Below are 16,020 nucleotides of genomic sequence, written 5' to 3'. Positions count from 1 at the left end.
ACTGGCCATGAGGCTATGTTGATGCCCCTGAGACTCCTGCGGGAAAGAGCTGGATCAAACCCAGGATAAAGAGTGAGGGATGATTGCTAATTTTAGGTGTCGACGTTGATGCCATATGATCAACACTGAATATCGCGATGAAGGTGTTTGGCAGAGTAGTACCCTAATGGACGACATTCGGGATATGGAAGGCGGTTGCCTCGGTCCTTTACTGTCGATGTAGTCAGTCTGACAACGGTAGGTGTCGACAACGTCTACAACATGAAAATTCCCGTAATTCACACTGCGCACTCAATCATACTCCTCAAGCCTAATTTACCGACAGGCCGACGAGATTCCAAATGGGTGGGCGAACGAACCCACACATCTCAAGTCGTATTTGGCAAACTGTACCAAGCCAAGTGTCATGGGCTGAAGGATGGCTCTATTATCCTCAGAGATACTCATGAGACACGAGAAATGCCCAATATCATTGACTCAGGGGAGCATTGCTTCATGGAGGATCTGATGGGCGACTATATATTTTGAAATCACCAGACCCCGAGTATCCCCCCAAATTCTGCGGGCACTTGCCGGCGCCGACAAACGCATGTAGTACAGAACGCTCAGGCTGAACAAAGTGAAATTTGTAAGGTGGATTCAGGTTGAGGAGGATGAGAATGAGGGTAATCTGTTTGGTCCTGATGCGGCTGCTTATCATGATCCCAAGTTTGATGTAGACAGCATCGACTGGAGTGACCCAACAGCTTTTTATCAAAGCAATGGATGCTGGCCAGCCTGGCGCTATGCCCATGCCGGAAATCAAGACACCGGCAGAGGTCCGTCGTGAGGCCAGGGCGCGATTAGACAAGATATTTGCCAGCTACGAAACGTTGCATGAGATCCTCCGGCGCCACGAGGGCACAATTCAGAAACGTTGGTTCACAAGACGCGAGCGCAAAGACTAAAGGTTCTGCTGACCGCCTGGCCAAATATGCCGACAATCCATCGGCCCGATTTTGCTGCTTTTCGGAGGGAGTCCGAGCTCGACCGTTGCAGTGGCACCAAGTACAGGGAGCATTTAATGTGGCCCTACGTTAACCAAGAGGATCTGCTGAACCCAAAGGTGCTACCCTTGCTGCCGAACGCCCGAGGCCGCCACGATCCGTCGCACTTTGCTGCCGCTGACGTCGATGCCATGCACTTGGGCTTTGTGACCAAAGCGGTCGTGCCCATTTTTTTGAATGGCCATGTTATGATCCTGAATGGCGTGGCTGGAAATCGCCGTGATTATGGGAAGCTCATGGCTTGGGAAGAACATCCAGATGCATTCAATTGGATGACCAAACAAAAGCAATTTATTCCTGGCGAGGGCCTGATGATACTAGAGGCACAGGAGCGATTGTTGACGTTTCTTGTTCAATGCTGCTTGGAATTGCTGCATGATATCCCCCAGTCCACCTTGACCAGTGACTCTTTCCCTATTCTACCAGAGCCGCAGCTGAAGCCCGAACGCCACAGGTCAAGAAAGGCGAAGCCGATCTGAGTGCTTCATATCAACCACTATCAACGATTTACACGGACCTTCCCTCGACAAAGGTCGAGGTCGCGCGGCCCAAAGCCAAGGTCAAGACTCGCGGGACACCTCGACCAGTTGCCAAATCGCCCACCGAAGCCGAACCGGTGCTGCAGCCCAACCCTATTGACCCTCAACCGTCCTTCGCTGTCGACGCTCGGGCACTGAAAGTGTTCCGAACCATCTTCTTCAACCCGGCCGTAACCTCGACACCGGGCGAGATCCCGTGGAATGACTTCCTCCACGCCATGACTTCCGTTGGATTTACGGTCATGAAACTATACGGCTCTGTCTGGCAATTCCAGCCGACCAAGCTAGATGTCGAACGGAGTATTCAATTCCACGAACCACATCCACGAGGGAAAATCCCTTTTACAACTGCCCGGCGGTACGGCCGACGACTCCATAGAGCTTATGGCTGGTTCGGGGAGATGTTCACGTTAAGCGCAAAGTGAATAATACAATTGTAAGACGAAATACTCAGCATATTACCACCACAGACTGGACCAGTATTGTCAATCAAATCTGCCTCAGAATGAAACGCATACTATGTACTCGAATGGGTGCCCGGCTTGCAATCCCCCCACCACCTCTCCTGACACGTCGTGCGTCGGTGCCCCAGATGGCTTAAGATTTCCTCCTTGCTTTATGCAGTGAATTTTGCTGCAACGTGGAATGGATGCCTGCATGATCCCCGGGCAAGGCTGTCGGATAACTGGCGCAAAGGAATGCAGGGCATTGATGCACAGTTCACCGCCTAAAAATTTTCGATCCGTTCGTCGGAAGAAACTGCTCACGGCACGGGAGTCGCCAAATACTGCATGTTCAACATCACCGGTACAGCCTCGCTTAGGACTACGGCAAATTTTCCAAAGGTGCATGTGCTCTTGTGGATTTGTGGACACTGGAATCTTCTTCCGAACCTGACATGATCGGCACTCCGTCGATTGCCGAGTGACGATCACTAACTAGCCAGCACTCGGTTAGACGCCACTAGCAGCAGATCCTCTGCAAGATCTGTCCAAGATCCGAGTTATTGAAACTGTGGACGAACGATCAACATCTGCGTGTGGGCTGGAGTGGGACAGACTCCCCTTTGGGACAATGGAGGGCATTCTTGGGAACTGCAGGCGAATAAAATGGCCCACCTACGGACTCCTTCTCAGCCCACCAAGTTGGATATGTCCACTGTCTCCACAAAGGGGCCAGATAGCTAGATCGAGAGGCTGCTCCTATTGCTGAAGGATCGGCTCTGTCAGCGGTGAAAAGAATGTACTATATTTTCCTCTTCCCCGTGCTCTCTTCCCGGATCCGATTTTCTGCTTGTTGCGCAGTATTCCCAAGCTGATTGATCATGACATTCCTCGATTTATATGACGGGCAGCCACCTCCGGACTTATTGGAACTCGAATCCATCCAGATTGCCCTAGCAGGTGACACGATCGCTCGATGTCGCGATATTGGTTGGGATTTTTCTGCTTTCTTCAGGGCCGTATGGGCCATCATACTTTATCGGCACACCGAATCGCACCATGTTACATTTGCTACCTACACCGGCGATACAAGAGACAGACCCTATAACGGTGATCTGAGGCAATGTGATCTCTCTGTCGAGCCCGAAACGTCCATTGATGGCCTATTGGCCAGCCCACCACCTTTGAATCCCCCGGAAAATGGAGCCTCTGGGCGAGGAGACTACAACACCGCGGTGATCATCGAAGAAAATGACATCGACGGAGGGAAGGAGTCACATTGCGTGGAATCTCTTTCACGGCATTTCCAGATTGTTCTCTTGGTGCAGAATACAGAGGTCCCCAGGTTATGGCTCATGCACAGACTTTCCAGTTGCTGGGACGCAGAAAACCTCGCATCGGTTATTGAACAAGCAGCCTCAGAGGTTTCTAGGAATCCGCAGCACGTCAAGGATCTGAACCTCTTTAGTGACCATAACCGTCAGCAAGTGGTGAAATGGAACGAAAGGGACCGGCGCTGTACAAAATTCATCCCGATCACTGATATCATACGCCAGCATGCGGTGCAAAGACCAAACCACAAAGCCATATGTGCATGGGATGGAACACTGACGTACTTGGAGCTCGATGTGCTCACAACCAAGCTGGCTTATTACCTGCGACACATTGGCGTCCAGGAAGGCTCCATGGTATTACTCGCTTTTGAGAAATCCATGTGGGCTGTCGTTGCCCTTCTATCTGTCCTTAAGGCCGGCGGGACATTCGTCCCTGTCAGCCCTTCCTACCCACCGTCCCGATTGAAGGTCATTATCGACGCCACCAGGTCCAGTATTATGCTGACCTCGAAGGAATTGGCGCCGGGATTACAGAGCCCCGGCGTTCAGGTTATAACATTCGACGATTCGCTCCTCGACCACCTACCGACGGAAAGATCCGTATGCAGCCTGGCTAAGCAGGACCCACAGCGTCCTGCCTATGTGCTTTTCACCTCTGGCAGCACAGGCACCCCGAAAGGCTGTGTCCTCCACCACGAGGCCCTTTCTACTTTGGCTAGCCAGGGTTCACCATTGTACCTTCATTCGTCGAGCCGCGTTCTCCAATTTGTTCCAGCCATCTTCGCGGCATCATCGATTGACACATATCTCCCCCTCTTAGTCGGCGCAACCATCTGTATTGGTTCGCAGCACGATCTCATCAACGACATAGCCTCTGTGATGAAGCAATACCGTGTGACCTGGGCAAGCATGACCCCCTCAGCCATCAGTACTGTTGAGCCTGCTCAGTTGGACGGACTGGAAACCCTCGTACTTGCCGGCGAACCTGTGGGGGAACACACTCGGAATCTATGGGCGAACTCAGTCCGTCTTCTATCAGGATACGGATTATCCGAGATCGTCGGCGCAGGAGCTATTTCTACTCTAGAACTAGGACGCCACCCGCGTAACATTGGTGTGTCCCCGACCTCCAGGATCTGGGTAGCTGATCCGGCGAATATACAGAGGCTTGCACCCGTTGGCGGAGTAGGTGAGATGCTGATCGACGGACCAAACATCGGCCAGGGCTATTTGGACGATCCGGACAAGACCACCCGAGCCTTTGTCCAACCTCCGGAGTGGATCCATGATTTTTACCCAGAGGGTGCGCCGCATCGCATACTCCGGACTGGCGATCTCGTTCGGTACCAATCGGACGGTTCATTGGTGTATATCGGTCGCAAAGACACACAGGTCAAGATTCGTGGCAAGAGAGTCGAACTGGGAGAAATCGAGGCCCAGATTCGACTCCGGCAATCGCCCATGGATGTCGTGATAGTCGAGGCAGCTGCACCACTAGACGCCGATTCTGTGGTGCTTGTTGCGTTTATCCGGTCCACACAGAGCGGAGCGTCATCAACCACATCCGGGCTTATTGGCGAGGCCAGTCCCCAATTCCAAGGCGATGTTGCAAATCTGGATTCGACCATTCGGACTGTCCTTCCTGATCATATGATCCCCAGTTTCTATCTTCCACTCGCTCGCATCCCTAAGACAGCCACTGGGAAAATGGACCGCCGTGCCTTACGATCGGAGATCCAAGGCCTGACATTACAGCAGTTGGAGGGCTTGACCTCAGACGTTCGGTGTATTGTTCAGCCGCGAAATGACGTGGAACGAGTACTCCATGGCTTGTTTGCGAAGGTCATCGGCCGCGATCCCCAGTCATTCGGTATCGATCAAAAGTTCGTGCGGCTAGGGGGTGACTCCATCAAGGCGATGACCTTGGTTCGCCTCTGCAGAGAGGAGAGCCTGTCACTTGCCGTCTCGGACATTCTAGATCAAGGAACAGTCGGCCATTTGGCCACAATAGCCTGCCAGTCCGCTTCGTCGGATGAGAACAATAGCACCATGCAACATCAGCAGATGCCTCGCCAGGAGGTGATGACACAATTGCAGAACATGGGCATTTCTGAAGACTCCGTGGAGGAGATCAGCCTATGCTCTCCAATCCAGGAAGGCATTCTGATAAGTCAGTTGAGAAACCCAGACAAATATGCATTGCGCTTGTTATTTGAAGTCAGGCCCCCTAAGGGTGAGCAGTCAGTAAGTGTTAGTCGACTACAAGAGGCATGGGCTCGATTGATACAGCATCACCACATGCTGCGCACCATGTTCGTTAGTCATGTGAGTCCATCTGTGCACATCGTGCAGGTCCGATTGAAGGAAGGGTCTCTGCCATCTCTCCGGTCCATCCCTAACGATAAAACACCTGAGCAACTACTAGCCCTGGACCAGACTATTCAGCTCTATAACACACTGCCTCTGTTGACGCTGTACTCAACACTTAACGGTCGAGTATTAGTTAGAATGGAACTTACCCACGCTGTGGTTGATGGCATGTCAATGGCCATCGTCGTTCGTGATTTCTGCAAAATGTACAACAGCCCGACGGGTTCGCCCTCGACGTTTCAGTACCCGAAGTATGTCGACCATCTCAAACTCACTCATAGCAAAGGTGCCATATCGTATTGGAAGGAGTACCTGGCTGGTTTCGATTCCTGCCGGCTGCCCACCAGTATTGGGCCACCCACCGATATTGACCCTAGCTACGACGAAGACAATCTATCCTACTTCAAATCAGTCCCCGTGGACGCAGGCCATATGGCGGATTATAGACGATTTTCCACGGAGACGGGCATAACGACGGCAAGTGTCGTCAAGCTGGCATGGGCCCTGACCCTTCGCGCCTTCTGCAACACAAACGATGTGTGCTTTGGGTATCTAGCATCTGCACGCGATGCTCCACTTGAGGGTATAGTCGATGGCGTTGGACCATTGATTAACATCATGATGTGTCGCGTGAATATGTCCCAGGACGGCAAGGTCATGGATATGTTGCGTTCGGTGCAAGCCGACTTTGTGCGCAGCCTGCCTCACAAAACGGCGGCCTTAGGTGATATAAGGCGTGCGATCGGCGTTGCCAGCGACGAAGTCTTGTTCAACACATGCATTAGCCAGTTTCCTGTCACCAGCTCTGACACAGACGACTCAATCTCAATGATGGAGATCCTGCGCCATGACCCGACTGAATTTGACGTCAACCTTGAAGTCATGGTATTTGAGGACGAACTACGACCGACGCTCAAGGCGTATACTACGTTAGTGCCGACAGAGAAACTGAAACATCTGGCTGCGGTCTTCGGCCATGCCATGCGAACCATCATTCGGCAGTCGAATCATGAGATCAACCAGTTGGATTTGCTGCCGCCGCAGGACCTATTGACAATCAGCCGCTGGAACCAGGACAGCCCTCAGCCCGTTGACAGCTGCGTTCACACATTAATCTGGAAGCATTGTGAGGAGCAACCCACCGCGACAGCCGTATGCGCCTGGGATGGGGACTGGACCTATGAGGGGCTTGACCGGATGTCGTCTGCGTTATCTCAGAAGCTCATCCTTACCGGCGTCAAACCTGAAGCATTCGTGCCTATCTTGATGGAGAAAAGTCGATGGGTTCCTGTGGCCATGATGTCGATCTTGAAAGCTGGAGCTGCATTTGTTCTCCTCGAGCCCTCCCAGCCCTTGAAGCGACTAGAGGATATATGTGACGACATTCGTCCTGGGGTTATCCTCACATCAATGGAGTGCCAACCCGCTGCCTCTACCCTCTGCCCCGAAGTCATCGTATTAGGCAACACGAACGCGCATTCACTTGCAGCACAAGCCAAACACCTTCAGGACGCTATGCCAGTCACAGTCTTGCCCCGTAACGCTGCTTACGCAGTCTTCACATCCGGTTCAACCGGGAAGCCCAAGGGCGTGGTGATCGAGCACCGATCCCTGGCAACAAGTGCACTTGCGATGATGCGGGCCTCTCCACTCAACCGGAGCACTCGCCTGTTAGAGTATGCCTCATTTGCATTCGACGTCAGTATTTTGGATTTGATGGTTACTCTTATTGCGGGTGGTTGTCTGTGTGTTCCCTCGGCGGATGCAAGAGAGAATCGTTTGCTCGAGTCCATCAACGAATTCGAGGCCAACTACATCGCTCTTACTCCAACTGTTGCAAGAACTCTGCAGCCAGAACGTCTCATTACCCTCAGGACCCTGAAAGTTAGCGGGGAGGCCTTACTGTCATCTGATATCGAACAGTGGAGTGTCACTCCTCATATCCGGCTGATCAATATGTACGGACCTGCAGAGTGCACGATCAACGCAACAGCATGTACATCTGTCACCCCAGGCCCGTTGAGTTCAAGCATCGGACATGCCATGTGTTCTTCAACCAGCTGGATTGTGGATCCAAACAACCATCACAAGTTGCTCCCCATAGGCGCAGTTGGCGAGCTCATCATTCAGGGTCCTATTGTAGGACGGGGATACATCAATCGTCCGGACCAGACGGAGGCCGCATTCATCACACCCCCGGCTTGGCTATCGCGGTTCAGAGCTGTGGGCACAGATCAAAGACTTTACAAGACTGGTGACCTTGTAGAATACGCCCATGATGGCTCTTTGCTGTACAAAGGGCGCAAGGACTTCCAGGTCAAGCTACGCGGGCAGCGATTTGAGCTGGTCGAAGTTGAGGAGCATCTCCGCCAAACGTTTCCTCATGCTTCAGAGGTGATTGCCGAGGTTGGCTCCCTGTACAAAAATAGATCTAAGACTCTCGTTGCCTTTGTCCTTTGGGGTGGCGTTTCCGATCACCAGGCGCTTGACGTGCAGGAAGACAACGATGCAGACCTGTTGTGTCCTGCATCCGAAGCATTTGATCATGAAGTCTCCCGCGCAAAAGCTGTTCTCTCTGCGTCACTTCCAAGCTTCATGCAACCGATGTTGTATGTCCCACTGCTTAGCGTCCCACGATCACGCAGTGGCAAAACCGATCGTGGACGCTTAAGACGCATCATCAGCACGGTTCTTTCAGAGCGGACTGGGCCCAAGAAAGCTCGGAACGAAGTTGTCCAAGCACCCAGGAACAAGTCGGAAACCGCCCTGCTCCAAGCGGTAGCGGAAATGATTGGCATTGGATCTGAACAGATTGGCCTTCAAGACAATTTTTTCCGCCTAGGAGGAGATTCGGTCACAGCCATGTCTCTTGTTGGTATTCTTCGCCAACGCGGATATGACCTTACAGTCGCCGAGATCTTCAAGCAGCCTGTCCTGGGAGTGTTGGCGGAGAAAATGAGGCCTACTTCTGGTCCAGGCGAGGTGTCTCTTTCGATTGCTCCGTTCTCCCTTCTGGGGGACAACCCGGCATTCCAGGAAAAGGTGATACAGGAGGGAGTTAGCCAATGCATGGTGCCACGATGTGATATTGAAGACATATATCCTTGTTCCGCTGTGCAAGGAGGCCTGTTTATGTACAGTTTCCTGGGAAGGCCGGACAGCCTTGTTGTGACTTGGGTATACAAATTGCGGATGACAACGAACCTCGAAGATCTCAAATGCGCATGGACGAAGACGACACAGGCCCATCCGATACTGCGAACTCGTATCATTACAATTGATGGCGATAACCCACAGCAGGTACTTTTGCGTGGATCTCCCGAACTGGAATTCATCGACTCGACAGACACACAGCCTGAGCTCCCCATCACGTTTGCCTCTGGAAGCCCTTTGCTCCGCGCTGCAGTGATCCGTCGCTCACCTTCTGTCCCTCAAGATCGCCTGATCATCAGTTTGCATCATTCGATTTACGATGGTTGGTCTCTAGGGTTACTGATTAAAGAGCTCGAGCGAGCATATACCGGCATCCAGTTACAAACCCGGCCTTTCAGTCCGTTTATCGACTACGTTGAGCAGACATACACTCCCGCCTTGGACTTCTGGCGGGAGAAAATGACTGATCTACGTGCACCGATCTTTCCCGCCCTTCCTCCGCATGTCGGCAAGGCTGACCCCCATGCCCACATGATCCGGTGTGTATCCATACCGTCCGTCAGCAGCCTCCAGTTCACACTCTCTACGAAGATCCGATGGGCATGGGCTCGCCTCATTTCCCTGTACACTGAAAATCCGGACATCGTCATTATGTTGGTGACAACTGGAAGAACAGCTCCTGTTCCGGGTATCGACGAAGTTGTTGCACCTACGCTAGCCATATTCCCGCATCGAGTGCACGTCGATCGGTCCCAAAGTCTCAGCGATGCCCTTCACAAGGACCAGGTCCAGCAGATCGAAACCATTCCCCACGAGCATCTTGGTTCTCGCGGTATTGTCCGGGTGGCTACTGGCCCTACTTCTATTGCCAACATGCAATTTTTGCTTGCGGTCCAGCCAGAAGAAGATCAAAGCCAGTCGTGTCTGTATGACGAAAAGGAAATGATGCCGCAGAAGAAGGCCTTTCACGTTCGTGCGCTGAATCTACATTGCTACATCAAGAAGAATTCTCTCGAATTACATGCGTGCTATGACAGTCGCGTTCTTCCAGAGCAGGAAATGGACGGGGTGCTGCGCGCTTTCGACTCGATCTTTCAGCAGATTTTCCACGAGCCTCAGGTCCTTGTTGAACAGGTTAAGGTACAGCGGTAGCGGGCTGCGACTTGACTTCTGTTGCAGCCTCAGGCCCTTCACTTCCTGTTAGGCTGAACGCTTCTCCTGCTCGTGACTTAGGCTCCTCTATAGAGGACCTCACTCTCGCACACATCCAAATCTACCTAGTTGACTCATTTTGAGCTTCACCTCTGTCATCCTCTTCGACAAATTCCAATACGCTTCTACTAGGCGAATACCTAGAATTACTGCTCTGATTTATAGACAAATGATACAAACTTCTACATACCTATTATACAAGCAACGCCATCCGGGCACAGCGCCATCAGTACTATTACATCGAAACATCAGGACCATCGAAGTCCCAGGTTACACGCTCTCCGTAGCAGGCCCTTCCCGCCCATTCCCGTTCCGATCAATATGAGCAACCCGATCTTTCTCAGCCGACTCTCTGTGGTGGGGGAAAGCCGTCTCTGGGAACACAAACTTGGAGCTCTTCCACGGGGGCACCTTCATGACATACATGGTGTCAATCTCCTCCAGGGTGCGCCCACGACCTTCAATCACCGCAACATACACAAGCCCAGCCGCAAGGAACAGACACCCTGCAAAGACATACCCTAGCCGGAAATCAATGGCGCTAGTGATGAAGGGCGTGAAGAACGCCAAGAGGAAGTTCCACAGCCAGTTCGACGCAGTCGCCAGGGACATCGCACGGGCTCGGTACTCGGATGGATACAACTCGGCAATGATGGTCCACACCATCGGCCCCCATGTACTGGCGAAGCCGAGGATGAAGAGACACGCAAAGACGACCATGACCACGCCCGGGGTCTTGGTCCGTTCGGGATTCTCGCGGTCGAGGAGGAAGTGGCCGACAGACGCGAAGATCATAAAGCAGATGAACATCCACAAGGCGCCGGCAATCAGCGAGCGACGACGACCGTAGTTCTCAATCAGGTACAGGCCCAAGAACGTGCAGCCAAAATTCACGCCGCCGAGAATCATCTGGGTGACATAGCTGTTCGGAATGCCGGCCCCTTTGAAGATGGTGGTACCGTAGTAGAAGAAGTAGTTCGCCCCGGTGAGTTGCTGCAGCGCTTGCAGGGCGACTCCAACCGCAACACGATACCCCATGCGTGGTGCTCGGAACAGACGGACCCAGGTTACCTGGCCGCGTTCCTGCTCCTCTTGGTATTTCTGCTGGATTTCGTCGAACTCTAAGATGAGGGCGCGGTGGTTCTTGGGGACGCCATACATCTTGGATATGGTAGAGATTGCCTTGTCCACTTTCCCATGTCGGAAATCATACCGCGGACTCTCGGGGAAGAGCGCCATGCCGGCACCGAGAATAATTGCCCAGAGGTAGGTGATACCCATAGGGATGCGCCAGGATCCAGTGTCACTCCGGGCTTCCGTCCCGAAGTTGATGCAGTTTGCGACGAAGATGCCCAGAGTAATGAACAATTGGTACGTGCTATGCGCCATTAGTTTCCTGCTTCATCTCCAGGGGCAATTAAGCTTACCTGACCAGTGATCCACGAATATGCCTCGGACCAGACTCGGCTTGGTACATGGGCACAAGGAGTGAAAGGGCACCTACGCCTAAGCCGGCAACCCATCGCCCCATGGCTACCTGGTACCACTTTCCAGTCGGCGCGCTGATTTGGATGGTGATGCCCACGCAGAGCATGAGACACCACCCGGTGATTGACCACTTTCGGCCGACTCGATCGGCGATGGGAGCCGCAATAAGCGCACCGATCAGCGTGCCAATGGAAAGCTAGAGAGTCAGATGAGAATCGCTACAGATCTAAAGGCCAAACGTGAACATACCAAAGCCACAATAAGCCCAGAACGGGCATTGGAGAAGTAATAGGTCCCCTCCGAGTTAAGCTCGCCATAACGCTGGAGGAAATCCTTCATTTCGAGAAACCCAGAGATCTGACCCGTATCGTAACCGAAGCAGAATCCGCCCATGGAAACGAAGATGCCCATCACAAAGGATCGCCAGGTCAAGAGCGGGATGGGCGTATCCACCACAGTCTCGCCTGTTGGGGCGATCTCGGTTTGCGAGCTGTGGTCTCCGGGGGCCCCATTCTGAAAGTGGGATTCAGGTTTCGGCTTCAAGTGAGGTTTCTTTGGCAGCGAGAATTTCATAGTGGCGGTTATAGTAATCTAGTCGTAGGCAGTGTTTACTCGGTGGTCTCTCAGACGGCAGACGTCCGCAGCAACTGGTTCCAATCCCATTATTATACCGAGTCTGTTTGTACCCCCCCGACAAAGAACATGGTATATGGTGATTCATGACGACAGTCACGCGGACATGATCGTGTATGGTCAAACCCAGCGTCCTCTGGTACCGCACGAGGACTGTCCAGGGACGTCGATTACCCCAGATCCCCAGCATGCTCCAGCAGTGGCGGCGGCGGGAGCAATTACCTGTTCCAGGAGCTTGCGGGGGTTTGTCAGGAGATTGGACATCCAGCCGGATATCCATGGGTCGATCCAGCAATGGACAGGCTAGACCACCCTCCACTCTGGGGAAGTGCCGATGTTGAGTGTAGAGCATCCGTGGTAGTGACATAAGTGGCTTGCCACCCGGCTGGGGGAGCTGATGGAACATCGTCATCCCAGGGTCATACCATGAACAGTTGCTCGTGGATAGTAACCTTGATTTCACACAGAGGTATGGGAAATCGATGGTAAGTTGTGCACGATGTGCCTGTCGGTGTGGAACTATACAGAGTACATCCGGGATGGTACATATCGGAACACTTGGGCCGGAGTTACCCAAGTCCAATTTTTTTCGAGATGAAGCTTCCTGGTGTCTGTCCATTGAGTATGTACACCATCACAATCAAGACCACTGCGTAGTCGCCCCAATCGCCTCCCCAGACTGGGGAAGTAAGAAGTCGCTGGCTTGGATCCGGCCATCTGCTCCCCGTGCACCCTGCACCAGCGTCGCATCCACACTGACAAAACTCGAGTTACTCCACGTTCCACTTCCATCCCATGAGTTGCCTTGGGACATCTGGTCATCACTGAGTGAAGCGGGCTTTTCCCTGTTAGCCGCAGCAACATTGCTCTTCAGGGTGGCAACTGCGGTTCCAAATCTGAACCCCACGGCCGCATTGTTCCACGCCGTGTTGCACGTCAGGACAAAGTTCCCGGGCTGCGAGTTATCAGTAAACCCATCCTTCGCATTCCCGAACGCTATGCAATTGGTGATAACGTGGTTGGCTGGTCCGATATCTGCGTCATCGCCGCCGCCCAGCTTGAAGCCGTTTCCATCGCCTTCAAAGGGGGTGAAGCCCCATCTATCGAAATCAAATAAGAATGGTATCATCGATGCAATGCGAGAGACATACCTGTTGTACCCATTGCCCCAAGATATGGTGTCCTCGATTGTCACGGCGGATTTGAATTCCCTGGAGAATGAGCGTAGCCCTTGGAGATGATGCCTGCGGACATACCATAAATCAAGCCCGTCATCGACATTGTTCCAGAGACGCGCGCCGCGCAGAACGTTCCCTTCGCCTTCGCCCTCCTTACACGCGAACCCATCGGCGCTCTCGCCGTTCTTCCGGGGATCGCGGTTCCCGTAGGAGTCGAGGTAGAGGACGGTGTTGTTAGATGCTGCGCCCTGGAGTTGGAAGCCTGCAGTCGGGATTAGCCATACAATAGCCATCCAACATACGCTTCATCATATTTACCAGTTTCATAGTTGTCCCGCGTGACGATCCGCTCGTAGTGGTTGTTCGAGGCATCGCGAGAGTACACGCCATACGGCCCATTGATCAGTTCCAAGTCATAGAACTCCCAGTATTCAGCGTCTTGGATGTGCAAGATGCCTCGATCCTCGTTGGGTAAAGATGCGTCCAGGTCTGCCGGCGTTCTACGCGATGTTAGTTACGCACATTACCAGAGAAGAATGTTCGTACCCGGGGAGCGCCTCGCCGTCAATAATCACCACCTCCCCGTCGTACGCGCGGAGCACGTATGGCGCCCCGGGTTTTCCGCTCTTGGTTATCTGGATATTGGCCGACGGTGAAAAGGTGCCTTTTCGCAGGTAGATCGTAGAGCCAGCCGTCGCCAGGTCCACTGCTTTTTGGATCGACAGTAGAGGCGAATCGATTGTACCATCCCCACTGTCTGATCCGGATGGAGAAACATAGAGATCGGCCGCCAAACAGGGTGACAGCAATGCCGTCAGGCAGAAAAGATTGGACTTCATGTTTGTTGATGGAGAGTGAATGTATGTACACACGGCGGATCCGCGATCTACAAATAGTCGAACCCTGCTGGCTTCCATTGCTGGAATATCCAGCGCTGCAACGGGGAAACTAAATGAGCCAAGCCCCGGGTTATCGACATCTGGGGAGAAGTATTTCCGCCAGTGTTTCAACAGCTGCTACGAATGTCGCATACAAAAACCGCCCAGTCCGGGTATACATTGAGATCGTCCAAGCTAAGTACTCTTATCCGTCTCACCCAGGGCCCATGCCAGGAGCTCCGGATACCACCGCCTACCGACATCCTGGTGACTCGTCACGCGGTGGATGAGAGTGCCTTCGCCAATGCGACCGCGAAACATGCGATTGAACGTGGCCTCCGCATCCGAGCGGACTCTTTCGTCCCGAACTAGGTCCCGAATATGGGGAGGGATGTCGAGCGATATATTCTCCGCCGACAGATCCAGGCTGATTCCCTGGAAAACCGGAATTGAGAACCGCGGTCCCAGCGAGGAGCCCTGAGCATCTACAAAATTGTGCGGCGCCAGACTCACGCGATGCGTGGTTGCTGTACAGACACCCCCGGTGAGGGCCTCCAACGCGCGACCGATATTCACGACCAGAGAGCCGTCCATCGGAGGCGCGGGGATCCACTCCCCTGCTTTATTCTGCACTTCCAGCCCGGGATGGGGCGTCGCTTGGAGGAGAAAGGTCAGGAACTCCGAGTCCTTGTGCGGACCGACGCCTTGTGTCTGGGCCGCGGACGAGGCCGGCGGCGGAGGATACTTGATGAGTTTCATTTTGTGGCGCGAAGGCACGTCGAAAAACTGCTGCAGAGCTTCCGGGTGCAGATCCAGCGCTTCTGCGATGAGAATCTGGAACTCGTCTGCCAGAGGTGCCACTGCGCCTAGGTAGGTCTCCAGCGTCTGACGGAATCCCGGGATCGCGCGTTCATCGGGCCACTGCTTGCGTCAATTCGATGCTGTTGTACGGAGGCGCTAGAACGCACCTGATTAGGACCACAGATATTGCGGTAGAGAGGCTCATCTGGTCCTGGAGCCGGGAGCTCGGTTGCAAACTGTGTCGACGAGCTTCAGTCAGTCTGATATGATCAGCTGTGCCGAGATTTACCCGGGTGAGCGTACGTCAAATTGTTCACGATAATCCGCCTTGCGGGCAGTGGTCTCGGCACCGAGACGAGAGTATCCCAGGAAATGTTTACTATTGATCATCTCGATCTCCAATTTCTTCTCGAGTGGAAGATCGAACAGCTCCCGGGTTTTGTCTATCAGGTTCTGCACCACGGCGGGGTCAACCGGATGGTGGATCAGATAGAAGAAGCCAACATTGACGATGGCATGGCGCAGGTCTGCTAGAAACTCGGCTTTTGTCGTGGCTGAAGTGGACTTGGAATAATCCAGGACAGGGATGGCCCTAAAAGATCCCTGGGTAGAGCCCATGGTGGTGATACTAAGATGATGTTCAGGAGAGAAATTGCGTGTTGGATGCTCGGGATAACAACAGCCTAACTAATGCGACATCATTTCCGTTGTTTCCACGTCCTTGTACATCGTTCGCGATCTTCACAATTCCAACTGATATAGACCACCATCATGCCGTCAATCATCAAAGTCGGCATACAGCCACACGGATCCTGGAGTAATTCCTTGGCCGTACTCCGTTCCTCCGGACGCCATTTGATCATCCGTTTGACAAAGTCGATGAACATTCTTTTCTGATCGCCAAGTACACCACCGGTTCTATCGAGTCGACCGTCAAAGCCCTGT

At 53.1% G+C, this 16,020-nt stretch overlaps 4 protein-coding genes across 4 annotated transcripts; 2 read left to right on the top strand and 2 right to left on the bottom strand.

Moving 5' to 3' along the window:
• Positions 1-1,244: 1,244 nt before the first annotated feature.
• ATEG_03529 (uncharacterized protein) lies at positions 1,245-2,010 on the top strand (the record flags this gene model as incomplete). The annotated part of the gene is made up of 2 exons (XM_001212707.1): positions 1,245-1,265; positions 1,501-2,010. The coding sequence occupies 2 exons, from the start codon at positions 1,245-1,247 to the stop codon at positions 2,008-2,010; spliced, it is 531 nt and encodes a 176-aa protein (XP_001212707.1).
• Positions 2,011-2,909: 899 nt separating this feature from the next.
• ATEG_03528 (uncharacterized protein) lies at positions 2,910-9,546 on the top strand (the record flags this gene model as incomplete). The annotated part of the gene is made up of 3 exons (XM_001212706.1): positions 2,910-5,983; positions 6,110-9,424; positions 9,477-9,546. 3 exons carry the CDS (start codon positions 2,910-2,912, stop codon positions 9,544-9,546), a joined length of 6,459 nt encoding a protein of 2,152 aa, XP_001212706.1.
• An 821-nt stretch (positions 9,547-10,367) lies between these two features.
• ATEG_03527 (sugar porter family MFS transporter) lies at positions 10,368-12,158 on the bottom strand (the record flags this gene model as incomplete). The annotated part of the gene is made up of 3 exons (XM_001212705.1): positions 10,368-11,475; positions 11,525-11,781; positions 11,835-12,158. 3 exons carry the CDS (start codon positions 12,156-12,158, stop codon positions 10,368-10,370), a joined length of 1,689 nt encoding a protein of 562 aa, XP_001212705.1.
• A 700-nt stretch (positions 12,159-12,858) lies between these two features.
• On the bottom strand, positions 12,859-15,693 carry ATEG_03526 (uncharacterized protein; the record flags this gene model as incomplete). The annotated part of the gene is made up of 8 exons (XM_001212704.1): positions 12,859-13,318; positions 13,370-13,462; positions 13,562-13,658; positions 13,715-13,896; positions 13,943-14,375; positions 14,493-15,195; positions 15,243-15,311; positions 15,379-15,693. 8 exons carry the CDS (start codon positions 15,691-15,693, stop codon positions 12,859-12,861), a joined length of 2,352 nt encoding a protein of 783 aa, XP_001212704.1.
• Between the last annotated feature and the right edge of the window lie 327 nt (positions 15,694-16,020).

Source organism: Aspergillus terreus, genomic scaffold (genome assembly GCF_000149615.1).
Source record: "Aspergillus terreus NIH2624 scaffold_4 genomic scaffold, whole genome shotgun sequence".
NCBI classification, from domain to species: Eukaryota; Fungi; Ascomycota; class Eurotiomycetes; order Eurotiales; family Aspergillaceae; genus Aspergillus; species Aspergillus terreus.
This window is presented reverse-complemented; position numbering and strand designations above follow the sequence as displayed.